The 27,528-nt window shown below is 56.9% G+C and overlaps 3 protein-coding genes across 19 annotated transcripts in view; 2 read left to right on the top strand and 1 right to left on the bottom strand.

The window, feature by feature from the left end:
- Nucleotides 1-11,330, top strand: part of ANK1 (ankyrin 1) — a 55,771-nt gene extending 44,441 nt beyond the window's left edge. For 6 of the 15 annotated variants that reach the window (XM_048287355.1, XM_048287352.1, XM_048287351.1 and 3 more), the window contains 13 exons: nt 82-207; nt 289-408; nt 625-709; nt 970-1,044; nt 1,522-1,653; nt 1,857-2,003; nt 2,527-2,535; nt 3,632-4,184; nt 4,869-5,127; nt 6,365-6,448; nt 6,705-6,872; nt 7,174-7,295; nt 9,067-11,330. In XM_048287355.1, the coding sequence (XP_048143312.1) occupies nt 82-207; nt 289-408; nt 625-709; nt 970-1,044; nt 1,522-1,653; nt 1,857-2,003; nt 2,527-2,535; nt 3,632-4,184; nt 4,869-5,127; nt 6,365-6,448; nt 6,705-6,872; nt 7,174-7,272 (1,857 nt within the window). In that variant the 3' untranslated portion in view covers nt 7,273-7,295; nt 9,067-11,330. The other 9 variants (XM_048287357.1, XM_048287354.1, XM_048287350.1 and 6 more) reach the window with 6 other exon arrangements.
- A 696-nt stretch (nt 11,331-12,026) lies between these two features.
- On the top strand, nt 12,027-14,608 carry NKX6-3 (NK6 homeobox 3). Its single transcript, XM_048287441.1, has 3 exons — nt 12,027-12,602; nt 13,612-13,781; nt 13,858-14,608. The coding sequence occupies exons 1-3, from the start codon at nt 12,221-12,223 to the stop codon at nt 14,086-14,088; spliced, it is 783 nt and encodes a 260-aa protein (XP_048143398.1). The 5' UTR covers nt 12,027-12,220; the 3' UTR covers nt 14,089-14,608.
- Nucleotides 14,609-18,139: 3,531 nt separating this feature from the next.
- Nucleotides 18,140-27,463, bottom strand: GPAT4 (glycerol-3-phosphate acyltransferase 4). 3 transcript variants are annotated; one of them, XM_048287439.1, is made up of 13 exons: nt 27,422-27,463; nt 25,009-25,992; nt 22,408-22,477; nt 21,782-22,079; nt 21,624-21,698; nt 21,097-21,186; nt 20,889-20,982; nt 20,252-20,391; nt 19,995-20,050; nt 19,605-19,690; nt 19,257-19,385; nt 19,100-19,179; nt 18,140-18,520 (listed from the first exon to the last, which is right to left on the bottom strand). In XM_048287439.1, the coding sequence occupies exons 2-13, from the start codon at nt 25,171-25,173 to the stop codon at nt 18,412-18,414; spliced, it is 1,392 nt and encodes a 463-aa protein (XP_048143396.1). In that variant the 5' UTR covers nt 25,174-25,992; nt 27,422-27,463; the 3' UTR covers nt 18,140-18,411. The 3 variants fall into 3 exon arrangements, with proteins under 3 accessions (XP_048143396.1, XP_048143395.1, XP_048143397.1); XM_048287438.1 differs by having other exon boundaries at nt 25,009-26,176; nt 27,422-27,461; XM_048287440.1 differs by lacking the exon at nt 27,422-27,463 and having other exon boundaries at nt 20,276-20,391; nt 25,009-26,572.
- Between the last annotated feature and the right edge of the window lie 65 nt (nt 27,464-27,528).

The following is a 27,528-nucleotide window of genomic DNA, read 5'->3' as shown; positions in this document are numbered from 1 at the left end:
GAGTCAGGGTTAGCTGCCCTGTCCAGGAGCGGGAGAAGCAGCTCTGCACAGGGTCTGAGCATGTTTTATGCTCCCTGCCAGGTGGTAGAGGGGATGCCTTTGCACGTCGAACTCTCAGGGAACCTGGTGCCTGTCAAGAAGGCCACTCAGCCCCGCACCTTCCTCTTCCAGTCCTTCCGGGAGAATCGTCTTGTCATCCCCATCAAGGTAATGTCAGGGTACAGGACTGGGCAACCAGTTAGGGCCCTTGGCTTGTGCCAAGCCACCTAACTGGGCTCTGGCACTCAGGTCCGGGACAGCAGCCGGGAAGCCAGTGGCTCCCTGTCTTTCTTGCGTAAGGCCATGAAATACGAGGACCTCCAGCATGTGCTCTGCCACCTGAACATCAGCATACCACCCTGCACCAAGGTCAGTGTAGGCTCTTTGGCACTCTGGTAGGGGGCAGTGAGGGCCCATCCCTCTCCCAAGTGCAGGGGACGGCCCTTGCTGTCAGCTTTCTTCTTCACCTGCTCCATGTGGCCTTGTCATGCCATTCTGGAGCTGAAGGAGAAGCAGTCGTGTCAGGGCAGAGCTGCTGCCCTCTTTTCAAGCTGCTGACCCCTTGGTTTGTCACCATTTTCACAGGGAAGTGGCAGTGATGAGCGAAGGAGGACACTGACGCCATTGTCTCTGCGGGAGCGATACAGCATTCTAAGTGAGACCAGTTTTGGTATGCAGCCTGCTAGGACCATTCCAGCTCACTCACTACCTGCACTTGGGGGTGCCCAAGCCAGTGGAAAGGCTGGGATGATCCTGTCATAGTCGCACTCATGGCAACTTCCCTTTCCCTGAAGGTTTCCTTGGTCCTGCCTGCAGGGCAGTGCTGTGCCTACGGGTCTGTGTGACCCCCACGGGCAGCACCCTGTTCCCCTCACCACTCTGGTGCAGAGCCCTGCACAGCTGAAGCTGTGACTCCCTTTTCTTCTCCAGGCTCTCTGAGCAGCACAGACAAGGCAGACCAGAAGATGGTTGACATAGCAGAACAGCTGGGCCTCAGCTGGGCCGGTGAGTCCACACCTGACAGTTCTGAGGATGCACAACACTCCTCGGAAAGCTGACACTTAAGGAGGCTGGAAGTGTGCTGCCAGGTGTAGTGACTGCTTTGCACTGCACCCTTGCTGTGAGCATTCCAGGGCACTGAAGTGAACCTTCCCACGGCTGTGCACATATTCACACGCACGGGTAGCAGGCTAGGGCTTTGTTATGAGTTGTACATATTGCTGCTGGTCGTTGCAGCCACACACCCAACGGCAGAGCCCACACTTCTCCTTAGCATGAGACCCTACTGCACTGGTCACAGCCAGCCTGAGCAGGGGGGGCTTCAACCTCTGCCCCATCCCAGCTCCTGTTCCTGCATGTTCTGCTGTGTTCAGTTGTATGTAACAGAGGGTCTCTGCACTGGTCCTGGCTGAGCCCTTCACAATGTCCCTAGCCTTGTGGTGGGCACCAGAGGGTCTGATACTGATGTGGTGTTTTCCCCAGAGCTGGCACGTGAGCTGCAATTTGGGGTGGATGACATCAACAGGATACGTGTGGAGAACCCCAATTCCCTTCTGGAGCAGAGCATAGCCTTACTCAACCTCTGGGCCAGCCGTGAGGGCAAGAATGTCAAGAGTGAGTAGTTGTGGTGCCCTTTTACAGGCACAGAGGTGGCAGGGCTAGCTGTGCAGAGCAGTGTGTGCATCTTCAAGGATCACTGGCTGGCTTTACAGTGGTGGTTCATGCATATCTGCCTTCCCTGCCCACCTGGAGCGTGTCTGGGGCATGGCTGTGTCTCCCCAAGTGACCAGTTTGCTGACACCATCTTCCCCCTGCAGTGGAGAACCTGTACACTGCACTGAGGAACATTGACCGCGGCGAGATTGTCAACATGCTGGAGGGCTCTGGTCGGCAGAGCCGCAGCCTGAAGGGAAGTTGGCGCTACACGGACAGAGACTACTCCCTCTCACCATCCCAGATGAATGGTGAGCCCCAGCTTCTGGCAGGGAATGCAGGAGGGCCCTGGGGGCACAGTCTGTGCAGAGATTGGGGCTGGTGTCTTGCCTGACCAGGTTGCACCCACTGAGAACTGAGTGGGCACAAGGCATTGCTGACAGATGTGGCCTCTTCACTGGGGCTTATGCTGCTGAAAGCTTGGCTCTGCCATACTGCTTTCTCAGAAATTCTCCAGGTGGGATTGACATGTGTTCCTTATCCCAATGTGCCAGTGAGAGGTGCCTCTGGTTATGCAAGCTGAGCCAGGGAGCTCACAGAGTCCTGGCTGTCCAGCTGTGGTGGTGTGCCTGGATGTGGGGACACAGCCTGGATGTGCATATGCCTGGATGTGGGGAGTCAGCTGTGGCATATGCTGCTGGGGAGCCGGCACACCAGACAGGGGCAGGGCTTTGTGCTGCTACAGCCCTGCACTGTGGCTCTGCCCCTGCAGCACTGGCTCATCGCTCTCTCCCTCTCTGTCTCTTGTTCTGTTTTCTCAAACATGCCACCTAGTGCTGCCAGGTGCGGGCATTCCTGTGGGTCACTTCTTTTCACCTTTCTCCTCTGAGCTCATCCTGGCCTCTCCTCTCATCTTCTTCCACTGCCTGTCTCCACTGTCTCCACCTCAGCTAAGCCCTCCGGGAGCTGCATCCTGCTCCAGTGACTGCATGTCATCAGGGACTGCCCCTCTTGCAGCTGTCATGCTTGCAGGCAGCCATCCCAGGCCTTCTCCTCCTGCACAGTCCCAGGCTCCTTCTCTCACTGGCACTGCACTGCATGCCTCTGGCCAGGCACCTGCCCATGGGTGCCCTTTCTGTGCCAAGGGTCCCAGCTGTACCCTGTGCCTTGGCTGTGGCTGGCATTCCCTGGCTGCCAGGGGAGCAGAACAGGTTCACTGCTGAACTCCAGGGGTGAAAAAATGGCTCAGAGCTGAAGAAGGCTGAGCAAAGCCACCTGCATGGGTGGGAGTGCCTGGCTTGGTTGTAGTTCATACGGATGTGCCTGAGCTGTGCACGTGGCCCTGGGTGATGAGACATAACGATGGCTTGTAGCCCTGGAGACACCAACAGGGTTGTAAGGCCTCCTGTAGAGCCTGGGATTGCATGGTGTGTACTGGGGCCATCCTTCTCTGCTCATGGTACTTCCAGCCTGCTCCTCTGTGCTGTGGAGAGTGTTTGGCTTTGAGAGTTGGTGCCTGCCAGACTTGGCTACTTGAACTCCAGGCTAACTGCCAGCCAGCTGGTACTGGATGGGGGCTGTGGGCAGGGACCAGGGGTCTGATGGAGCAAGGTAGCAAAGAGGGCACTGTGTCCTGCAGAGTGGATGGAGCATTGTGTGAACACCAGGCCAATCCTCCTCACAGGAAGGAGGCAGCCACAGGACCTGCCCAAACCAGCCCCAGGACTTGAAGGGAGGCATGGCAGCATTTGCAGGGACCATGTGAAAGCAGCCGCTGCTGTGAGCACAGCCCTGCTCAACCTAGCCACAGGGGGCTATGGCATGACCATTGCTGTCCTTGGGGCAGTCATCCTTCCAGAGGCTGGTTCCCTTTTGCCCTACTGTGCTTGTGCGTGCGTGAGATGGCTGCTGGAGATGATGCCTCTGTCTGCCCATATAGGTTACGCTTCACTGCAGGACGAGCTGCTGTCCCCTGCCTCCCTGCATTACACACTGCCATCCCCGCTGCGTGCCGACCAGTACTGGAATGAGGTGGCCATCATGGATGCTATCCCCATGGCTGCCACTGAGCAGGATGCCCTGATGGAGATGTCCGACATGCAGGTGTGGTCCTCGGGGCTCACCCCCTCGCTGGTGACTGCTGAGGACTCCTCTCTGGAGTGCAGCAAGGCTGAGGACTCCGATGCCACAAGCGAAGGCCGGTTCCCAGGGCAACTTCTAGCAGATGCTCATGGCCCAGACCACATGGGCTCTATGGACCTGGTTGAGGATGACACAGTGGACTCAGATGCCATGAATGGCCTGATTGACCTTCTAGAGCAGGAGGAGGGGCAGAGGCCAGAGGGGAAGATGCCATCTGGTGATCATCAACCAGGGACTGGGGAGCAGGACCCGGAGAGTGAAGTCTCTTTTGTTTCAGTTCAGCAGAAGGTGCAAGCCAGGATCATGACATCACCTACCTTTAGCCATGCTGTGGAGAAGAGTGCAGACAGGTACTGCCGCCTGGGGCACCAGGGTGACTGTGGTAGGGGAGCACAACTGCTTTGCCAGCTACTGCCCTGTGCTGGGCCAGCTGCAATAATCTCCCTGCTTTGCTTGCTTCTCTGCTGGTCTCCAGCTCTGGAGCCCAGGCATCTGCAGTACACAGAACAATGGTTGGGCCTTTCTGGCAATGCTCTGGAGGGCTCCTTGCAGACCACCTGGGAGGAACCCCAGTCGGCCAGGCCCTGCATGTAGGTCGTACTTACCAGAGCTAACCCTGACCTGGGCTGCCTCCTTCCACATTCCCAGTGGCACTGGACCCATTAGGTCCCTGGCGGCGCCCAGCAATGCTCCACAGCATTAGACCACATTAGAGCTAGACCACACTAGACCATTAGAGCACAGCATGCTCTTGCCTCAGATCCTGGCAGCCAAGCCGTGAGGCTGTGGGATGGGCAAGGAGCATGGCGTGGAGCTGGCCTGTGCCTTTTGTGCATCTGCGTTTTGTGCTGCTTCTGCCGGGTGCCCAGCAGTGCCGTGAGCTGGGGAGTGGAGCCAGCGCCTGTGGGGTGCAGGCTGCGCCGGTGTGCCTGCCGGAGCTCGGCTGGTGCTCAGGGTGCAGCACTCCATGCAAAGCTGACTGCCTCTCTCTCTCTGTCTCTCTCTCCCTATCCTTGTCCCTCTCTGGTGCCCAGGCTGAGGGACTGGAATGCAGAAGGCTCCTTTATCTCCTGCCTACAGGACCTGACACCGGGCTCCTGGCAGGAGGGAGTCACCCGAAGGCTGCTCCCAACGCACACCACAGCCTCCGGGGCACAGGGCCAGGAGCAAGAGCAGGTCCTGATGCCAGCCATGGAGCTGATGCGGATCAGCTCTGCAGAGGACAGCGACTGGCAGCCTCAGCACCCCGCAGGCGGCTGGCAGGAGGAGGCCGACAGCCGCTTCTTTGGGCAGGTGAGGGTAGGAGCAGGGGACTCAGCCCTGCAGGAAGTGGCGACCCTATGGACAGCCTTTTCTGGAGTCTGCTGCAAGGCCAGTCAGGCAGACCAGGTGCTACCTCTTCAAGTCTTCTGGCACACTTCCTGCCCCTGGGGGTGCCTCTCAGCCCCGAATAGCCTGCTGTGCTTGATACCTGAGCTCTTGCTCTCCATTTATAACCCAGTCACCCTCCCAGACTTCTTCCTTATTGAGTATCTGCCCTGGCTGCCAGCCCAACAGCCTGCTGGAGCCAGAAATAGAGCTGGTCTAGGGGCCAGGCTGAGTGGTGGGCTTGATGCCATGGTCACACAGAGCCAGCAGGTACAAGGTGAGGGCAAGCACCTTTCCCCAGCCAGAGCACGCACAGCCATCCCGGCAGCACGGCCATGCTTGGAGGTGGCTGCTCAGCTCTGCCATGTGCGTTACCTGAGTCACTAGTGATTGCAATGACACCCCAAAGCCCTGGCTTTTGCCCAGGGCTTCGTCCTGTGACAGAGGACTGCACGCTGCCCTCCCACCGTAGTCAGGAGGACAGGCTGTTGGGCAAGCTGACAGAGAAGAGGGACAGATCTGTCCTGGCCACATGACTTTGAGAGAAGCTGTGACTGCAAAGGACGCCCCATCTGCCCGCTCCCTTCTCGCCGCCCACAGCCAGCAGAGCTGCGGCAGCTGAGGTTACAGCAGCTCCCGCAGAGCCGGGGCACTGCGTGGGCAGGCTGCAGACGCGCAGGGCGCGATGCAGCCGGGTAGCATGGCTGAGTTCTGACAGCGGGCTCAGAGCCGCGGGCACACGCGCAGCTGTGCGTGCGGAGGCAGGATGTGGGCTTTCCTGGCCCAGCTGCTGATCGCTCTGGTGCTTCTGGCCTTCTTCCTGGTCAGCTGCCAGAACGTCATGCACATCGTCAGGGGCTCTGTCCGCTTCCTGCTCAAACACGCCCATCGTGAGCTGGACAAGGAGCTCGGGGAGAGCCAGGGGCTGGCGGATGACGAGGAGGCTCTCTCCGCCAGAGTCGTCCGCCGGCGCGTCCTCGTGAAGGTAACGAGCGGGGGAGCTGAGGGACCAGCCCCAGGGCAGATGCAGAGGAAAGCAGTGAAGGGTCAGGGCAGGGTGGGAGACGGAGGCTGTGGGGTGCATGTCAGGTGTACTGTTCTACCTGCAAAACAACTCACCCCACCGCCCTCAAATGCCCTAATCTCCCTCCTGTTCCTGCAGGGGAATGAAGCCCTTCATCTCCCTGGAGAGCAGGTGACTGAGGAGCAGTTCACAGATGATCAAGGCAATATCATCACCAAGAAGGTGAGTGATCAGGGGCAAGATATGGGCAAGGGCATGCTGCAGCCTTTCTCTTCTCCCCTCCACCCAGCTGCTCCCTTTAGCCCAGGGGCCCATGTAGGGCCTTTTCGTCCCACTGTCTTCGGTTACAGTCACGGCACTTCTCCAGCTCATGGGACGGAGGCTGCACACCACGTGCAGTTCAGGACCAGACTGGGTGAGGAGGGAGTCATGGTGCCCTGGGGCTAGCTGTGACGCCCAGCTGTGTGGGTTTCCACAGATTATCCGGAAGGTGGTGCGTCAGCTGGGCCCTGGTGACATGGGTGACAGGCAGGAACAGGAGGAGCTGATTCTGGAGGGCTCCCTACAGGAGCCCCAAGACCTGGAGGCTGAGGATGATCACTTCATGAAATACTCCATCTTGCACCGGGATGGTCTGGGCGCCAAGGTACAGTGTGGATCATAGCCCTGCCTTGTAGGCAGCCTGCCTGGGCCAGCACCCAGGACTCTCAGGACTTCTGCAGGACTTTCAGGCTCTGGGACTGTGGCACCCTCTGTCCTTTCTTCTGCCCTGCTCTCCTCTCCTGTTTCCCCTCTAAGACTTCCAGGGGCAAATCTTGCCCACTGCACCAGTCTTGCTTGGTGTTTTCTGCCTGCCAACTGACTCTGCCTTTCCCTCTCCTGTCCTCTTCTCTATGTCTGTCTGTTCTCCTGGGTGGTCCTGCTTCCTGCCCCTGCGGCTTCCTCAGGAGGAGGTGCGAGTGCGTGTCCCGAAACCAGAGGTCTCTGGGGGCAGGATGGGGGCTCAGATAGTGAAACGAGCCAGCCTGAAAAGGGGGAAGCAGTGACCCCTCAAATGGCCTCTTTTGAGGTAACCCTACCTTTGCTCTTCCTTCTGTCCTGGCTCTCCATGCTGCTGCCTGCACTGAGCTGCTGGTCATGCATATTCTCCTGGGGAAAGTGTGGCGGGGCTGTGCCGAGCTCTCGGCCTGCAGAGAGGGTTTGCTGTGCTGCAGCAAAAGACTGAGGGTGGGCAGCAGTGTGCCCCTGCTGATAACCTGCTCCTGGGTGCTGTGAGGACAGGGTGTCCTGGTCTGCAGCGATGCTCCAGCCAGCTGTGTGTACAGCACCCTACTGCAGCCACCGTGGCAAGGGTTGCTACTGCAGTGACAGCATCCTGGGTGCTCAGGGTGATGGTCCTCAGTGACAGGGCCGCAGAGTTATTACTCCTGGTTATGCTGGGCTACAGACAGGGGGATGGTCTTTGTCCAAAGCCACTCCAGGGAAAAAAGTTGCATTTGCTTGGGATCTGAGCAGAACCACCCCCTTCATGCATGAGCACTAACTGTGCAGCCTTGTGGAGCTGGTGCCTTGGTGTCCCCTTCCCAAGGGGTGCAGCTGGGCACTGGCAGAGCTGTGGGTCAGATGAAGGGTTCTGTGGGGCCATGATCTACTTCCTCTGCTTACAGCACTGTTCTGGGAGATGCAGCTGCTTCCTCTGCTAGCCATGGAGAGGATAGCAGTGAGGTCTACTGAAGCCAGGATGAGGGCAGGCCTTGGCAGAGTGCTGCTGGGGGATGTCGGGGCAGTAGGGATGCAGGAGTGGTGGGTGCAGGAACATGACACTTGTAGGGGCTGATGACAGGGCACCTGCCTTTGACCTAGGACATTTTTTCCACTGATCCCCACTGAGCTCAGAATCACCACTTGAATCTTGTGCATTCCCTGGTCCTCCTGCCTTCCCTGTGGAGTGGGACTAGACCAGGTTGAAGGCAGGGTGCTTGGCACAGCACACTTGAGCCCAGCTGCATCATTTTTCTCTGCACACTCACTGCTGGCCTGACAATGCAGCACTGGGGGAAGGTGTTGCATGTGTGCTCCCCAGCTGCCCAGCACTGCCTGAGCCTGGTAGGAGGCTGCCAAGCACGGGCAGTTGGTCCTCTGACTTCTGCTGTACATGCATGGCTTGCTCTGTCCTCCCTCTCTCTTCTCTCCACTCTGTTAGTGAGCTCTCTGTGGGTGTGAGAAAGTCAAGAGGCTTATGCTTGTGGGCACATGTTCGTGCAAACTCTGTCCCCCTCTGCCTGCCCCACTCCCTGGACAGTCCCTGGCTCTGCCTCTCTCTGGGGCACTGCTCCTGTTGCTTTGCTTTTGCAGTTTTCCATTGTGTGAGAGTGGTCCAGGGTGTGCACTGGGGAAGGTCTTCCTCACTGCTGGGAGAGTCGGGTGCAGTCAGTCACCCTAGCTGAGGCACAGGGCTCAAGGCTGGCCTCCTCCATCCCAGAACCTAGAGCAGTCCTCCCAGCTCCTTCCCAGTGCCACATTGCTGTTGGTGCAGCTCAGCCCCTGCTTGCTGCTGTCTGCAGATGGGGCAGCGCCATCAATACCATCGATGTCATTGCTCCTAGCTCCAGGCAGGCCACTTAGTGGTGCTCTGTCACTGTCTCTGTGACACCCCCCAAAACTTGTTGTGTGGTTGCTTGGCAGAGTGGGTGCATGTGGGACAAGCACAGTGTACAGAAGGGACTTCCCAGCCATGTACCTGGCTGCCCCACCATTTATCCTGGATGTGCCACCATGAATGCCTGGTAACCCCATTCCCCTGGTAACCCCCATTCCTGTGTCTCTCTGTGTCTCTCCAGGATCACACCTCAACACCAAACCACTGAACTTCACACACGTTCTGACACATACCTGAGAAGAGAGGAGAGGAGAGGAGAGGAGAGCAGAGAGTGGAGGGGAGCAGGGCTGGCTGTACATGTTTCTATAGGCTAATGGCATGATTTCTGTATGAGACATACTTACCGTCCTATCCGCATGACTGACTGACTGCAAGACGCATGAGCTACAGTACTTAAAACTGACGAGGGGCCTCCGTCCCTGCCCCGCTGCTGCCAGGAGTCCAGAGACAGCACCACGCACCAGGGGCATGCTCTCAGCTCCTTTGGGAGGCAAGAGCTGGAGTAGAAGAAGATGAGAGGGAAAGAGATTCCACCTCTGTGTGATCGCGTGCATAGATGCATCTCCACGTCTGTGCTCCAGCTGCAAGAGGAAAGCTGGGACAGCATGGTACTGCTCACCACGGAAGGAGAGGTGCTTGGCCTCCCCACAAATGCCTGTGCTGCCTCTGCTGGACTTGCTTTTCATCCCTCCCTGTGAGTGTTGGGTTTTGGGGAGGGCAGCAGTGGACAGAGGGTGCAGAGGGAGGCTGCAGGGAGCACAGCTGCCCTGGGCAGAGGGACTGGTGCAGGGCTGCCCTTCCTCTCCCTAGCACGTGCAAAGTCTCCCGCCAGGGCAGAGCTCTGGGCTGAGCACTGAGCTCGTTGCTTATGTTGAAAGTGTAAACTGTACAGCAATCAGCCTTGTGTATATGAACCAATAAATACTATGCAAACCCCTAGGGACACTCTAGCAGTATGTACAAAGCACTAACAGCTCTGCTCTCAAATACCTCTTCAGGCTGCAGGATGGGCAAAGCCTTTGGAATATGTGAGCAGCTCTGGTGAATGGAGCAGGAAGGCTATAGGAGTGAGAGGGCAGCAGCCTGCCCCTGTCCTGTGCCCCTCTGCCTGAGCCTGGCCCCTTCCTGGCCTGAAGAGGCGGGGCCTAGAGGTACAGTCCCATGGGTCTGCCCATGGTCCAGCCCCAGTTTGCGTTGGCTCCAGCTGGGTTGAAGCTGTAGGCCTGCGTTGAGGTGCTCGGGGCCCAGGGAGGATGTGCAGTGAGAGAGAGCAGGGAGTGCTTGTGCCACACATGGGGTTGTGCCTAGCTCTACTCAGCACAATATCTGCTCAGGAGATGAGCCGGGAGCTAGCAATAGCCAACAGCCGTGCAATACGCACCCCAGGCAAGGGCTTTGCAGGGACCCTGGCCTCCCTGCAAGGGAGGTTATAGCCCTGGATACTGACCCTCCCGGGACCAATCCCAGAGACATGGGGGCTGCTGCCCCGGTGGCTGCATTTTCTCCAGGTGGAATGTACTGTGGCAGCAGCCTGAGCCCTGGGGCCACCTCAGACCAGCTGCTCTAGCAGGAGAGCAGCACTGGGCAGAGCTGCCCAGGCAGCTCAGAGTCAGGGAGTAGATTGAACCTGTGGTAATACTTGACCCCAGGAGCGCAGGGTGCAGGTAGCGGCACTTGGTCCTACATCCCTGATCCTGTCCTTTACCTAACTGATGTGGGGACCTGGCCTTTGTAGCACAGTGATGTGGGGACCCCCTGCTCTTTCTCCTGGAAGTGGCCATGGACCTGCTTTGCAGAGTCTGGGTTTATTCTCTGTGGCCAGATGCAGAACAAGCGCACCTCCAGCTTCAGGCCATGGGATGGTGGCCTTGGCAGGGCACCCCTGCCTTTCAGTGGGCGTGCATCTGCTGGGAGAGCTCCTGCCTGCCCTGCGGCCAAGAATAAGCCTCGCTGCAGCGAAGCAACTGACCCAGCTTAGCCTTGGAGAGCAAAGCAGTCCCTTCCCCACCCCAAAGTTGAGCCATATAGGCACAGACTCTCCGTCCATCACCCTTGCTGCGTACAATAACCTCCCTAGACCCACTGCAACAGCTGACTCCGTAGCATCACCCTAGAGTTGTGTGTGGGTCCAGTGCTTTGGCCTTGTGTATGCCATAGGGAATGTGCTGTGCTGCAACTGTGCCAGGCACCTGCAGTGACATTGCTTTGCGCTCAGATTGCTTGTAGGGCTGGTAGGGGGAGGCTGCACCCAACATTGAGCCTAGAGAATGCTGCAGTCTGCACACTAGAAGCTTTTTAGAAGTTTTAAAAAATTACTTTTATTTTCTTTTTTTAATTGTTATGGAAACAAGCCTTTTGGATTTCCCTGTCTTAGGTCCTGATGTATAGATCATTTCCCTGTACACCAGCTATCAGACTACGAATTAATAAATAAATCAACACAAACAGTGTCTCATCTCTGCTTTTCCAAAAGTGGGGAAGATGGAGACCCCGGGGGTGGGTCCCCTCTGTCCGTACCCTATTGCCGGGAGGGTGGGGGCGGCCGTGGGAGTGGCGGCTGCTTTTGCTCTGCCGTTCGTGGGGAAGTTGAAGGGAGCAGGAACGTGCGCACCCCCGAGGGGCTGCGGCGGCCTCTCCCAGGGTGGGCGAGGGGGGAAGCGGCCATGCCGTCGGTGCCAGTGGTACCCCCAGCACTGCGGCGGGTGTGCCGGGGGCAGCGGCGCTACTGAGTCTCCGCCCGAGAGGCCCCGCCGAGAGCACCGGTCCGACCGGCGCTGTCCAGCGTCCGCGCTCCCCGCACTCCAGCCCTGTATCCTATCCTATCCTATCCTATCCTATCCTATCCTATCCTGTCCTATCCTGTCCTATCCTGTCCCGTCCCGTCCCGTCCCGTCCCGTCCCGTCCCGTCCCGTCCCGTCCCTCCCGCCGCCGCCGCCGGTGTTCAAAGCGCAATTTGTCTGGGCCGGGCCAATGGCGCGCTGCCCCTGAGGCGCAGCCAATGGCGGCCGCGGCCGTCGAGGCCCGGCCAATGGGCGCGCCGCCCGCAGCCCCCCGGCCAATGGGTGCGCGTTATTCTAATCGGCCTCGTCTTTATCAGAGAAATGTTGGCGCTGCCCAAGCCCAAGTTGAGGGTCCGGGGCCGGAGCCTGTGCGGGGTCACGGGGCGCTTCCCACGCTGCCCGCGGCCCCGGCCCCCGCCAGGATCCCAGTGCCAGCCAGGCGCCCACGGGCCAGGGCGGACTCTGGGGCCCTGGAGCCCCCAGCCCAGTGGTAATGGGCCAGCCATCGCGCCTCCGGGGTTCCGGGCTCTGAGGGCCGCCTCGGTGCTGGAGCTATGGATGCCAACCTGCCAGGCACCTTTCTGCTCAACGGCCCCTCGCTGGGCCCCTTCCCCGAGGCTAAGGCGCCTGTTTGCCAGTACTCAGTGCAGAGCTCCTTCTACAAGCTGGGACCCCCCGGACTGGGTGCCCAGCTGGCTGCTGGCACCCCCCACGGAATCTCCGACATCCTCGGCCGGCCCGCGGCGACACCGAACAGCAGTGTCCTCCCTGGCTACCCCCACGCGGGCGGATTTAACGGACTGAGCTCCCCGGGCGTCTATTACGGGCCCCAGGTGGGCGCCCTCCCCAAGGCTGGTGGCGAGTACCTGCCGCGGGGACGGAGCTGCTGGGCGGAGGCGGCCCCGGAGTGGCGGGGCGGCCGGCAGTGCGGCGGCCGTAAGTACAGTGGGCCCGGAGCGGCTGGGTGGTGGGTGGTTGGGTGCAGCAGCTGATGGGCAACTTGCAGAGCCCTGACCCATCGGCACTAGGGCAAAGGCATGGGGCAGGCTGTGTCTTCTCCATTGCCCTGCACGAGACACAGCTGGTTGGCCAGCAGGCTGCCCGAGGACAGCGGGAAAGGCCCCAGTGCCAGAGCTGCTGGACCTCAAACGGTGGCAGAACTTTTGGCTCAAGGGCACGAGCGGCTTTAATGACAAATACTAATTCTTTGCCCCCAGGGAGCCACAGCTGGCAAGGACAGGCAGAGCCTTCTGACTTACAAGATATCCCGGTTGCTCAGACAGCCTCACTGGGGGTCAGTGACTGTTTTAGCTCAGGGCAGAGACAGGCAGGATGGCCAGCCCTGGGCTGGCTGCACTGCCTTCCTGGTAGAGAGCTGGCAGGGGAATTGCAGAGCATGTTGCCACTGCTCCAGAGGGTAGGTGGGATGGGTGCATCCACTGTCCCGGGGGAAGCCCCGCGAGGCTGGCTGCAGCTGCTCAGAACCTGCAGCTCTGGTCCCCTTCACCCCTTTGCCGGTGATGATTTTGGAGCAGATTGGGTTAGGCAGTTTGGCTATCTGCTCCTGGCACAGCTACTAGCCCATGTTCAGCCATGCCTGTCTTCTGTCACGCATCCTGCAAGGTGTGGGGCATGGGTGCTGCATGGCTCTGGGGTAAAGCACTGTTGATAGCGACCCTTACCCTCTCACCACAGCCACTTAGCACTGTCCTTGATCAGGAGGTGCATAGCCCAGCGCTGGCCCTGTGTGATCTGCACAGTGGGCAGCTCAGCCCTCCTGGGATGGGGCTGAAGCCCTGAAGCAGGAATACAGTTTTAATTTGGAGGGGAGCAAGTGTGGAGGGACTCTTTGGTCACTGAGGGCTGGTGAGTGTGGACAAGCGGAGAGCTGTCCAGAGTCGTGGGCTGCCAAGAGCTCACCCACTTCTCTCTTCCTCTCCTGTAGCCCCTGCTCACTTGGCTGACAGCATCCATAAGAAGAAGCACACGCGCCCAACCTTCACGGGACACCAGATCTTTGCTCTGGAGAAGACTTTTGAGCAGACCAAGTACCTGGCAGGTCCGGAAAGAGCACGGCTGGCCTATTCTCTTGGTATGACTGAGTCTCAGGTGAAGGTGAGTATTGGTCCCTGTGTGGCATGGGTTGCGCAGCGTGATGGCCGCTAACTGAGCTGGGCCCACGGGGCAACAGGTCTGGTTCCAGAACCGACGGACCAAATGGAGGAAGAAGAGTGCCCTGGAGCCCTCCTCATCCTCGCAGCGGGCGGGGGGCTCTGGCGGAGACCGGGCGACCTCTGAGACCGAGGACGATGAGTACAACAAGCCTCTGGACCCAGACTCAGACGACGAGAAGATCCGACTGCTACTGAGGAAGCATCGTGCGGCCTTCTCGATGCTGGGCTTGGGCACGCACAGCGGCTGAGCACCAGCATAGCCTGCCCCTCTGGGCTGGGGGGTGACTGGCCTGGCCACCTGCATCCTGCCAGCGGGTGACTCCCCTCACCAGCAGGTGCCTGGCTGTTGGGATGGGGTGGCTGAAAGCTGGATGGGGAGCATGGCTTGCAGGGCTGGGAGCAGCACACGTGGGTAGTGTCAGGTGCAGCCCTGTTACAGGCGTTGATGAAATAAAGGTCCCAGTCAAGTCCCAGCACTTGTTTCGTGGGCATGCGGTCCAGGGTGGCCTTGTGAGGCTGGGCCAGAGAAGGGTTGGGGATAGGATGTGTACGGGGCAGGGCCTGCATGCCAGGCAGGGGAAGGGGCCATGCTGTGGTTCTTGTGTGTGGGGTAGGAAGTGCCCACAGAAGCAGGTGAGCCCTGGAGATTTTCCCAGGGTTTTCTCTGGTTTGGGCGTGTACCAGCAGCAAGAGCTGCTGGTTCAAAAGTCACTCATTGGGGCCTCTTACTGGAAGCTCTTAGCAGCAAATAAATATCATTTATCTTAACAGTGTGAGTGAGAGCCCATTCACCTGTCGGGGCTGCAGGATTGATGTGGCATCAATAGCCCCAGTGTGTTTGCCTGCCAACCTGTTGGGTCCCCCCCTGCGTCGTGCTGCACCCCTGTGCAATGGGGGCTGCACATACAGCCGTGTGTGTGCACATGGGGCTGTACACCCCTGCTCTGGCTCCCCATGGCTCACCAATGGCATGCCAGCTGTCCTTACCTGCTTAGGATGCCAGAGGCACTCCAGGCACAAGCACAGTACTGGGGGCCGGGCAAGCTTGGCAGTTGTTCAGCCAAGAGCCAGCTAAGTGCCAGCCAGGTGTAAGCAAACATGTGGGCTGTGTCTTGGAAGGAAATCAATAGGAGATAAGGTGCTGCCGGCCCATCAGGCACTGATTAGCAGCGTGGCACAGGCACAGAAGGGGTTGGAATGGGGCTGGTGAAGGGATACCCTTCCCTGAGGCTGCAGGCAGTACCTGCAACAGGCTGGTGGCCAAGTCCATGCCTGGGACAGCTGAAGCTCCTGAACCACTGGGACTTTTCAGTGGCCCTGAGCACCAGCCTTGTGTGGGTCTGCAGATCATTGCTGTACAACCTGCCAAGGCCCACACTTGGCTTGAAGCCCTCTTCAGTCTCTCACTGGGCTGTGGACACTTTGCAAGGAGCCCTGACTGCTCAGTGCCCTTTTTCTAGGACTTGGGGGACTACAGTCCCTGTGTCGGTCCCTGTCCAACCCCCGCAGTGAGGGGGGGCTTGTAATGCTCCCCTCTCAGCCATGCAGCCCCTCCACTGCCTCCATGGGACAGATGCTGGGCCAGGACAGAGCTAATGGACCCTTTGCAAGGATGTTGGATGCCAGGTCTCATGGGAGCATGGTGCGTGGGGCTGGTGGCAGGGCCGGAAGAGACACATCGCTGTCTGCGGATAGAGCCAGTGCTCAGCAGGAGCAGGTTCCACATGGTGGGAGAAGTGAGGGGCTGCTGGTGGGATATTTTTTTAACATTTTCTAAGCTGCCCAGCTTGGCTGACAATTTTTAATGTACTAACTGCCTGGTCCAGTGAGCTGATTAATTGGTGCTGTGGAGATCAATACAAAACAGAAAATTAAAACAATTTTAAAGTGATTAAGTAGTTTAACACCTGTCTGATGCCACGTCAGGGCTGGGAGACAAATAAAGCAGGTGGCAAAGGGCCTGCTGGAGCCAGGGAGAGTGACAAATGGCTGCTGCAGCCTGGCTGCCCCGTGCATCCCCACATTGAGACAGGACCCCAAACAGTGCTGATCCATGCAGGGCCCCAGCCCAGTAGCCAGGACCAACCCCTTCTCCTCCCCATGCTGCCCACTGTGGCTCCCACATTCCCACTGGCCACCTGCTGCTGCAGCAGAGTGGTGCCCCATCAGTGCTGGGGTCTTGACAGGAGCAGTCAGCAGTGAGCACCAGCTCTGCCCACCCTGTGCCTGGTGCCAGGCAGCCTCAGGCTGCGTGGGCAGAGCCGGGAGCCAGCTGCGCCGGGGGCGCGAGCACAGGCAGGCCGGCCTGGCAGGCAGATGGATAGCAGCTCCGTTTCAATTCTGCATCCCTTTTCTCCCAGACAAACCCCGTCGGATTTTCATAAATCAAAGCGCCACACTGTTTAATAAAAATTTATTGACTTACAAGTGATTATTTATCAAAAGGCCATTAATAGCGGCTTCGGGAATGATGTGCTACTGGGTGGTGCGTGGAGACTAATAGCAAATCAATGCCAGCATCCGGGCAGAATGCATATGAGGGCTCCTGGCCCCAGTGGGGTGCACGGCTGCTGCAGCCGGAGCCAACAGCCCCTACCCTGTGGGCCGCCCAGTGCTCCCCCCCCTGGTTATTTATCGCTTACAAATGAAATGATCGATACTTTTAATCTAGAGCTAAATTTATTAACTTTCTCATCGGAGAGAGACATATTGACTGGGGGCATGGGGTGGGAGAGCCAAGGAAAGATGGATGTGTGCCTCCTAACCTGTCCAGCCAGCTCCTTGCCTGCTGTGGAGCGTCCTGAACACTGCTGGGGATGGTCCCCAAGCACAGCAGGATGGCTGGAGGTCCCACAAAGCTGAGGAGGGTTCTGCATGTCACCATGGTGTCAGGGACAGGGAACCTAACTGCAGGCAGGAGACTTGGGGGGCACCTGCAGCTGGGTCCAAGCGCCTGAGGACATGGCAGGGGGGCGGGGGAGGCCTGTGGTCTTTGCCCGTGCCTGAAGGAAATGTCTGTCCCACCCCCAGAGAGGAGAGCTCTGGGGACACAGCCCTTGAGAGGGCTCAGGAGTGGCTGCTGAACGGGGAGAAGTGAAGGAGAGCCTGAAGACCCTGCCTGGGCAACAGGGACGGGCAGGCAGCAATGTCCATGTCCCCAGCAGAGTTGTGACTCCAGCTGCAGCTTGGCACATGGGGAAGGGCCATCCACAGTACCCAGTGAGCATGGCACTGCCTCAGCAACCCCTGGCTCGCTGTGGCTCCCTCCAGAGCTCGCCACACCACAGCACGGTGCAGGGGTCTTCCTCCAAATGGGCCCTGAGCAAGAGAAAAGCTTTGCAAGCCTTGCGGCCAGAGCAGCAAAGTTCCATCAGGCAAAGAAAAATAAAGCACAGGGAAAATCCAGATTTAAGGCCACTTACACAGAACAGCTGTCCTCACCTGGCATAGCAGATGCCCTCCCCAGCAAACAACACTTGAGGTACAAAGGAGGCACTTTGGTAACTGCCTTCTCCAGAGTGCTAGAAAATGCAAGCAGGCTTCAGCAGGTAGCAGTGAAATAGCTCTTGCTTCTAAGAGCAGAGAACCCAGTGTAAGTGCTCAAGTTTGTAGGAATGTAAGGAAAATGGGAAAGTACATGGAACAAATGCTCAAATGCAAGTTGTTTTACTGAATAATTTACTTGCAGAGCAGAAAGGGGCACCACCACCAGCACAAGATTTCAGTTTTCTTGCAACAAGTTGATACTATCCATGTGTGTGTTGGTGCATGACAAGGTCAGATGCCACCGTTTCCCTCAGCAGACATTTGAAAAGGGATATGCTGCCCCAGCCATGAAGTCTTGGGCTCTCCTACACACCCTAGGCTCCCACTATAGCACGTACAGATTCCTCAGGAGCCCCACCTGCCACTCCAGTGACACCTGGCACCTCACAGCCCCAGGGGACAGAGGGAAGTTTCCAAGGAGTATGATCCTTACTGCATCAGGAGCAGCAAAGAGGCTGTTACTCAGACACTGTAGAAGCAACAGTCTGGGTCAAGCTGACATGAAGGTGGCAAAACAAAAAGATTTCTCCTGAAAGAGGATCTGGAAAGGGCCTGAGAGACCACATTCTGCTCCTAAGGGGTTTATGCCACACACACGAGGGGCACAGGCTCATGACGCCTCCCTTGGTTGTCAAGGCAGTCCATTTCAGCACAGCTCACTGGCTTTTGTGCTGTGGGAGACTTGTGACTGACACACATGCACATCACACCAGTCCTTCCCTGGGGCTGGACGCACCAGATGGAAGCACATGACACTGTAAGAGTTTCATTTAATATTGCCCCTGCAAGGGGCTTCACTGTAACAGTAACGAGAAGGCATCTTTGCCATGAGCTGCCAAGGGCCTAAAGACTCCAGGCAGTAACAGTGCCTCCAGGAAACAACAACCAGAGGATGAAAGAGCGAGTCCAAGCAGCTCTGGAGTAGCCCAAGTCCAAAGATTCGGAGTTGCTCCAGACAAGCCCTGGCTGGTGCTGGAGGCAGAGGGCTTTGACCAGCCCCGGTGGCAGTGCTGGAGGCAGCAGACTCAGGAGCGGCTCCGGTCTTCATGGCTGCCTACAATCATTTTGCTGTAGAGTTTCTGTTGCTCCTCCTTGAACGCGTCTTTCACCTTCTCCCTTTTCAGTCCTCCATCCCTGGGGAGAGAGTCATATCAGAGAGGCTGCAGGCAGGCACCATCTTTGGCTGGGACTGCTCAGGGCAAGTCAGAGTTCCAGTGAGTGCTGACAGCTGCCCATGTACCACATGCTGCCAGGGCACACTGCAGACCACCTGTCCCTGAAGGGCACCACTTTCTTACCTGGTTCTGCCAGGAGCTTCCCCCATGGCCCTGCAATGTGTTCAAAATAGCAACTCTGCCAGAAACGTGAACTACTCTAGTACCACTACAGGAGACTGCCTGCCTGCCTCCCAGGCTCTGAGACTTCAGTGCCTGGGAAAGCAAGTTCCCAAGCTGAACACACCTTGCTGAGCAGAAACAAGTCAAACCCAGGGCATCCCAATGCAAGCTACAATCGCAGAATGAAGCCCTGATGCCCAGCATACAGAAGAAGCAAAGACTTTGGTCCCTACTACAGAAGAACACTCCTCCATGGGCCTGCTCTACCTTAAGCAAGAAACAAATGGAGCTCTTGCCATGGAGCCTATGAGCACATGCCATGACCCAGAAACAAGGAACTCTGCCACCAGGAAGAGAAAAGCCTGCCTGGACTCACCAGAGCAGATCCACAAGGCCCCCCTGCCTGGCAATGGCTGACTTCACTCGATTGGCAAACTGCACTGCGTCCTCTTCAGGCTGTGGCAAAGCAAGACTGTTCAGCAGGAGTGAAGGGCAAAACAGGAAAGCGATCAGATGGGCTGGGTTCACCTTACCTGCCTGGTCATTGGGGGCAAGTACCAGACACTGCAGACGATGGCCCAGCTGGTCATCATCCTGAGGAGGTAGGTCACCATGCCATATTTGCTGCTGTTCCAAAAGGCATCTCCAAACTGTGGGTCATACTACAAAGGCAGAAGAGTTCACGGAAGTCAGGCAGTGGTTGCACCCTCTCTGAGGCTCCAACTTCCACCCCAAACTGAGCTACAGGTCAGCTCTCTCAAAGCACTACATGGAGTGACCTCAGCTTTCCTGTACCCTCAGACCAGGCTGGATTAGGTTGCCAAGACAGAGATACAGAGGGACAGACAGACTTGTGACCTAAGAACATTGCCTTCTCATACCTTGATGGCTACAGGGTAAACTGTGGCTCCAATTTCAAAGCTCCCCTTTTTGAACATCATCACAGATGTGTTGTTGATGCATGTTCCTGTAAGAGACAAGCACAATCTTAACTTTCCTCTCCAAGTCAGTTCAGAAGTCTAAGCTACAGTATTAAGGGCAGGGCCACAGGAACCCAGCAACTCTCCCCTAACTCTCAGTCCATGCTCTGTTCTCTGTGTGCACAGAATGGGTCATCAGGACATCATGTATGACTCCTGCATTCTGGGCTCACTCAGCTCTAAAGACACAATGTCCCTTTTGTCTCAGTGAAGGGTTTCAAGCCCTTGGCTGTGTAAGAAGGAAAGCAACAGAGATGCAGGTGCTTGTCTGTCTGGCCTTGTTGCACTCACCTTCTGGAAAAATAAGAATGGGCAATTTGCTTTTGTCCTGGGCATGTTCTGTGAGCCTAAACAGAAGAGTGTCAAAAATTAGCAGAGAGGACAGAAGCTCTCACTAGCAATCCACACAGCATATAGTCCTTAACCTGCAGTCACCAGGGACTATCAGGGCACCAACAACAGAGGCACAATCTCCCAGCACCTATGAGGCCATGCAGTGTCCTCATCCAAGGGAGGTGAGCGCTACCTCCCCCAGCCTTCAGACCCACCCCTGCAGCCAGCGACTGTCACACCTTCTGGCGACGAGGTGACGATCTTTGACCTCAGAACGTTCGAACCAGACATGGGGACAAGCTTTCACCATGGCTCTCTGTATCACACCCATGAGCCCTCCATGGATCTGACCCACCTGGACAGGGCAAGAAGACACAAGTTACAAGACCTGGGCACACATGAAAGCCAAGGCAGCACCCGGTTTCACAGCCAAACTGAGGTTCATTGTTGCTGCCTGTTCTGAGCTTCCCCTCCACCTTCCTACCCCTACACTGGAAAGGCTAAGAGGAAAAGTCCCACGCTCTGACTTGCAAGACAGATACAGCAAACCCCAAGTGCTTTCCCCATGGCAGAAGGTCCAGCTGGGGAAGCACTTTGCTCTTCCAACAACAGCAAAGCCTAGAGCTCTTCTTGCAAAGCTGCACCAACAGACCCCTGGTGCTTTGAGTTCCAGGCTGAGCTTGCACAAACACCACGTACAACAGAGTCTGACAGTGCCCTGCCATGTCATGCAGGGAAAAGTAGCTCTGCATGCTCAAAGGACTCTTGCTGCCTACTTCCTGCCCCACAACATGCTTGCTTGCTCCCTCCATGCAGGCGACCAAGCCCGAGCAGGCAGAGCCGGTGCCTTACCATCGCATAGTAGCCATCACTGGCCAAGATGATCACATCAATGGGGGAGGTGTGATTGGCCACACAGATGCCTCCATTTCGGGGTCTGTTTTCTCTAGATGCAAAACAAAGGTAGAGGTGAAGAAAGAAGAAGGAAGCATGAGGCCTACATAAGGCCTGGCATGGAGAACCTCCTGGGCAGGGACAGCCTAGAGCAGACAGGCCTTACCGGTCGTGGTAGGTGATGATGGCTGTGAGGGCACGCACGCAGATCCGGTAACACATCAGGTGGACATGTTTGCTCAGGAAGTCCTTACACCTGCAGCCCAGGACAGAGACCATCACTCCCCAGTCCTACAATATCCCCGTAACAGTGCCACTCAGCTCAGCTGCCCCAGGCCCTGAGATCCAGCCAAGCCTTCAAGTCTTTGCTACTGAAACATGTCCTGAGCTTTGCTGTCAATTTACGATCACTGATTCTTAAGTCACGAGAATAAAATTTTGGCCTTTGCTCTTTTCTGCTATTACTCTTTTCAGAGGCCAGGACCAAGTGCTCTGCCACCGGCTTAGTGCTCACATCTAGGCCCTTTGTTGAAAATTACAGGGTGTCCATTCCTGAGAGGCCACAGCTGCCACGACCACCTGCTGTGTCTGCAGGTGGCAGAACAGAAAGCCTTGCAGGAAAATTTCAGGATTATCAGGTCTCAAACTGCACGGAGTTCTCCCCATCTGCTCTTCCCTTGAAGATGAACTCACCTTCCATTTGGCAAATATCCCACCACTGTGGTACCAGTCACCAACAAGCTGATGCCAGTAAAGGCCAGGGCTATCCTGCAGAAAGAGGGAAACTATATGCTAGCAAAACCAGGCCACCAGCACCCCCTTGGCAGGCAGGTCCCTGCACCAGCACTCACCTGAGGGGCAGAAGGAAGCAGTAGCGGATGAGCACACCGAGTCCCCAGAGCACAGTGAGGCGCAGGCTGATATACTGGAAGTTGTAGTTGGTCCTGCTGAGCAGGTTCCAGGACTCCAGCTCTTCAGCTGAGAACCTCTTGGTCACTTCATCATCCATGATGGTCTCGATGCCTTTGCGGCAGAAATAGAAGATATCTGAGAGCTCAAATTCAGGGGTGTCCAGGGCTTTGCCACTGCCACTCCGGCGGATCTCCTTGATCTCCTCCTCCAGTGATGTTGGCTCCTTTGCAATGATACCTGCAACACACCATAGGCAGCTCTGAGAAAAGTGTGACTTGCCCGCTCAAAGAGAGACGAAAGCCAAGGCCCTTCCTCACCCACCCTCCTCAGAGCCTCCTTCCTTTCTCCAGTCCAGACAGCCAGAAACCAGTCCTCCCCACTATCTAGAAATGAAGCACTCACAGGGTGCTTCCCTGCCCTTCCTTGTGAAACAGAGTTCTCTAGAACTCCCTCCTACTGGAAAAGACTCCCCAGCAGACTTCAGCTGCTCAGAGACACCACATTTACTCCACCTCCCCAAAAGAATTTTGAACTCCCTGTGTACCCATGCAGGGCAGGATCTCACCATTGACATACGGCTTGTACAACGGATGGTTCTTCTCCTTGGCACCACGCTCTATTCTCAGTGTTGCCCACTGCAAGACAGACAGGACAACCAAGATTTGCAAGGCCTATAGCTCCACAACACTGCCCATTTTACAGCTGACTTTCAGGGGAGAAGATGGGGCTAAAGCAGGAGGCTTCCACACAGAACTGAAAGAGTTAGTGATGAACCCAACTGAACTGAGGTGAAGCAGAAACTGGCCTGGGAAGCAGGGAGTGCCAGAGGGAAGAAGAGTGCTCAGTGATGAGATGGCACAGCAAGATTTTCTGCAGTTTCTGTGATCTCTCAGCTCTGCTGCACCTTGCACGTGGTTGCCACTGCACAGCTTCTGGCTGAGCTGTGCCTCCTGCTGGGGTGTCTGCACCAAAGCGTAGGAAGCTGGTTGGGGGGACCAGCGCTATTTTTCAACCCTTGTTTCTTCTAAATTCAAAGCGGAGACTGTGTTTTCAGGTTGCTGCTGAAAACATCAGGCTGATGATGGAATGGGATCCTTTCCCCTCTGATTCAGCTAATAGCTGCTGCTGCTTCTCAGCTCAGCAATCCACCCAAAACAGCAGCAGCAAGCACCCTCAGACAGCTGGCTGCCAAATCCTGCGCCAGGACTACTTGTTCTCTCAGCTAATTTTCAAGGGCACCAGCACAAACTGCAGGCTGGATTTCTGTGCAGCTTTCCTGCCTGCCCTCCACGTAACCTTCACGGCCTGTAATCCATATAGGTCGGGAAGGACAAACTTCTGAAGGAGGAAGACTTGTGTACAACATGCTTATCCGTGAAGAAGGGGAAGTTGCTGGGAACTCTGGCATCCTAATCTAAGCCCATGCCAGCAGCAGATCAGGAGGCAGCAATGAGGGAATGCTAATTGCATACAGAGTGTCCTGCTCACCTCGCAGCTGCCTCTGCCAGCAGCTAGAACTCCAGGACTGCAGAAGATTGCCTAGATACTACCATCCCAGAAGTCAGGAGATGAGCTCTGACCTCGCGTGAGCTAAGCAGCCTATGGAGAAGGCATTCTTTGCAAGCCCAGCACATCTCCATCCTGACTGTGGCAGCAGCAAACCCAGCCTCCCACCTGAGAGGCAGCAGGCAGGTGCCCTCCCTCCCCAGCAACACAGGTGTGCTGCTGCCAGCCAGGCCTCACAGCTCAGGCTGTGTCCCACAAGCTGTCAGACTCTGCCACGCTCTCACATGCTGCCCCTCTGGCCTCAAGAGCTGGGAAAGTATTTTTGGTAAATAATAGCCCTCCAAAATACAATTCTGAATGGTCAAACTTAATAAGTGAATTTTCCACCAAATCAGTGACCAGTTGTGCATGAGTGCTCCTCTATCCCACCACTAAGATTCTTTAATAAAAACTGAAACAGACTTCCCAGTCTTTTCAGAAAAATAGTTTCAAACACCAATATAGGTATTGAGAGTAAATGTTCCTGAATTGAAGGAAGGGGGAAAAAAAAAAAGAAAACATTGTGAAAAGTTCCATTTTTTCTGCCCACTTCAGTCAGTAGATTTGTAGTAAGGTCTTCAGATATCTGTATTAATGAAGCCCCTCACAAAGCCCAAGGTCTTCCCATTTACACCTCAGGCTTTTGGGAGGACTCAGAGTTTAAAGAGCTGAACACTGCGAGCTCCAGGGCTGTCTTCGCAAGCCAACCAGTACAGGAATACTCTGGGGACAACCAGCCCTGTTCAAACAGCAGTAGCTGTACCATGCATCCTTTAGCAGCATGAACTCCACATTTAATAGCCTAAAACCTCCATAGAAAGCACTTTGCCCTTCACCTGGGCTGCCAGGGTAGAGTGGTGTAGGCTTTACCTACTACTCTTAGTAGATAAAAAATTCTGGTCTGGTCAGGGACTTGCTTCAAGAGATGCTGGCTCAGAGACAGCCCATAAAATTAGTCCACCAAAGGCAGGCAAGGGAACAGCATGACAACAAGCTGGAAAATTCCACTTGGCCTCTCTGTGCCAAGAGGGTCGGCAAGGGCTGCTGGTTGTCCTCCAAGGCGGCAGGTCCAGACACGGCTCAGTAGGCGATGCTCCAGGACAGAAGCATGTTGAGAGCTCTGGGTTCTGGCCACAGACCACTCAGGGCTTGCAGGCCAAAAGGCTTGCTTCCTGCCATACCTCCTCTGCTTTTGCTTCATCCAAATGTGTCCTGGAGAGGAGCAACCTGCTGGCTGCAGTCTGGTCCCTCCCCATCACACCTGACACCAAGCTGTACCAGCACTCCGCCTTGCCTGGGACACGAACTCCTCCAAGCTACCCCTCAGATCCTGCTGCACTCCTGCCGACTGCCAAGTCTAGCCTTGCTAGACTATTTCTTTAATTGAAGACTTACTAGATTAATTACAGGGAAAAAACAGCCCACAGACAAGAGGTCTTGTAAGCTGCATTTGGCTGAGATGAGCCAAACAGGTCAACTGGCAGCAGCACGACACCAACAGCCCAACCTTCTACTCCAGTCACCCACAACGCCCTCCTGAGGCAAAAGCCTCTCTTCCTACCATGACCATGCCTGGACAAACCTCTGCAAACACACAGAACATTCTGAAAACATGACTTACCTGAAAAATCTTTAATAAAGTTTTCATGTAAACCTTGCGGATGCCAAAGGAGACTCCAAAAATTGCTGGCACGATGATGAAAACCAGAAGCAGAGTGAAGAGGACAGTTATGGAAATCCCCAAGAGATTAACCACTAGGCTGTCAAAGGGGAGCAGGAGGAACATGGTGAAGGGCCCAGGCAAGGCTGGTGCCCTGCAGCCAGACAGAAGGGCTGCTTGCAGCAATGAACCAGTCCTCCTGTTACTCAGCAACAGTCTCACACATGCACCGAGTCTGCAGCCTGCTCAGAGACCCCATTCCAAAGTTCACACCCTTTTGGGGCTCTGAGAGAGAGAATGCAACAGGATCAGGGAGAGCACTTGGGTAAACAAGCCAACAGTCTGCCAGGAGCTCAGGTGAGTTCAGACGGTGCAGCCCAAAGAGCTCAGAGGAGATGGTGCACACACACTGGTTTGTCCATGGGCGTGTGGTGGGCTCGGCAGTAACACGACTGCAGGAACAGATCCCTTCCCGGGCTGCCACTGAGCAAGTCCTGCCGTGGGGCAGCTTGTGGAGAATCTGGCAGCAGAATCCCCTCCTGGCTGCTGAGAGCATGCAGAGTCTCTTCAGACGGACAAGGTGGAGTCCATCCCTGAGCCTGCATTGGAGGAGATCGAGGGAGTTGGCACTCAGAGGAGCCTACCGTATGTGGAGCTATTATTGTTCTCCCCACGAGGACATGCGCACCAGCACGGGTCCTTGCATGACGCCTGGAACAAGTTTAATTCTGGAGGCCCCTGGCATCCACTCACGCTGAAGGGTCATTACAGCCACAAATGAAGCCTGTGTCCCTGGAAAGCTTTCAAACAGCAAGTTGGTTTCTCGGCAGACGTGGCACTCACATGCCACCAGCAGCACTGAAGGAGAGCAACTGAAGTCAGCAGACCGGAGAGATGTCAACGCAGAGAGGGTGGCAGGATGCCAGAGACAGTGGGCTCTGAAACCTGGAAGGCAGTACTTGGGCTGAGGTCACACCATTCAGAGCAGCTCCTGAGACACAGCAAGACTGAGACGGGTACTCTGGCTACTGCCTGTCACCGTCACTTGGGAATCACCTCCTGTTGCCATTCATCCTGTATTTTCATACCATGCACACCTCAGATGGAGCAGACTCATCCAGAACCACACCTACGGCACAGGATGCTGCAATCAGGTCCCAAGTACAGGAAAGGAGTGACAGAAAACCCTTCCTCATGACAAAGATCTTATCACGTCCCTCATTTCAGGGGCACCTGAGAGAAATGAGGAAGCCAGGTACCCAGATTCCTGGGAAGGCATCACTTCCTCTGCTCCTGTACATCTCATCCCCAGTGACACAGGGCAGATTTATAAACAGTTCAGGACAGGAAGTTAGCCTAAGGGGACAATTACTGCTGATGATTAGTCAAAGAGGAACTTGCTGGGGCACAGGGACCAGTCAAAGGTCACACACCCACAGGGCCAACGGTGGCTTGTGATAAAAATTGAGTCTGCTTGGAGGAGACCCCTGTCTGGACACCACCTTCGCCTGGCTACGGAGTCTCAGCCTGAGGATGGGATTTAACAGGTACCTGACAAGCACACATGGCAAAGGAGAGTCTGTAAGGATCCTCTTGTTTCCCTGTACACTACGTTCCAGCTGCTGGTTACACACTGCTGTACCAGTGATGTTAAGAATACTGTTAGTGCTTCAAAGGCATATACACAGACCACGTACTGGGAGAGGCAGCTCCTCAGCCACACGTGCAGCTGCCCATTATGCCACAGCTGTCACCCATCAGAACCAGGACTCATGCTGGTAAACTGGCCAGACCGGCCCTCTGAGCCGGCAGCCGCGGTTGTGAGGGGTCAGCTATTGCTGTCCTGCACCATGTCACCCGCCACGGCAGAGCCCACGTGTGCCGCTGCAGTCCTGCCCGCGGGCTCCCGGAGCCGCCCCGCCCCGGGGCACAGCCGGGCGGGCCTGGCAGGCACAGAGAGCGCAGCCCACACCGCTGTTTCGGGGCTGCAGCGATTGACCATCGTCCGCCCGGTCGGCAGAGCAGCGTAACGGCCCGCCCGAGGCCAGGGCGGCTGCAGCAAGACCGGGGGCGGCGGCGAGGGTCGCTCTCAGCTCTTTTCCCCAGGAGCGCGGCGGATCACGGCAGGGCTGGGTCTCGGCCCTCCCGGCGACCTTCGTCCTCGGTGTGCGCGGGGCGGGGGCGCGCGGCGAGGCCGGCGCGAGGGGCACTGCGGCGCGGCCGCACCGCCACGGGGAGGCCGCGGTCCCGAGGATAACGGTGTGCGGGCGGGCCAGGCGCCGTCCGGGCGCCCCGGCCTCGCCGCGCGCCGCGGCGGTGCCGGGCGGGTGCGGGGCGGGAGGGGGCGCGGGGGCCGCTCCGGGCGGTCACTCACCTGCTGCCGCCGCCGCCGCCGGGCCCCGCTCCGCCCCGCCACGTGCCGTGCGCGCCCCCGTACCGCGCTGCGTGCGTGACGCCAGCGCGCCGCCCGCGGGGCCGCGC

The sequence above is a fragment of the Corvus hawaiiensis genome, chromosome 27 (assembly GCF_020740725.1).
Source record: "Corvus hawaiiensis isolate bCorHaw1 chromosome 27, bCorHaw1.pri.cur, whole genome shotgun sequence".
Taxonomy (NCBI): domain Eukaryota; kingdom Metazoa; phylum Chordata; class Aves; order Passeriformes; family Corvidae; genus Corvus; species Corvus hawaiiensis.
Note: the sequence above shows the minus strand (reverse complement) of the source record. Positions and strands in the feature narration are given on the sequence as shown.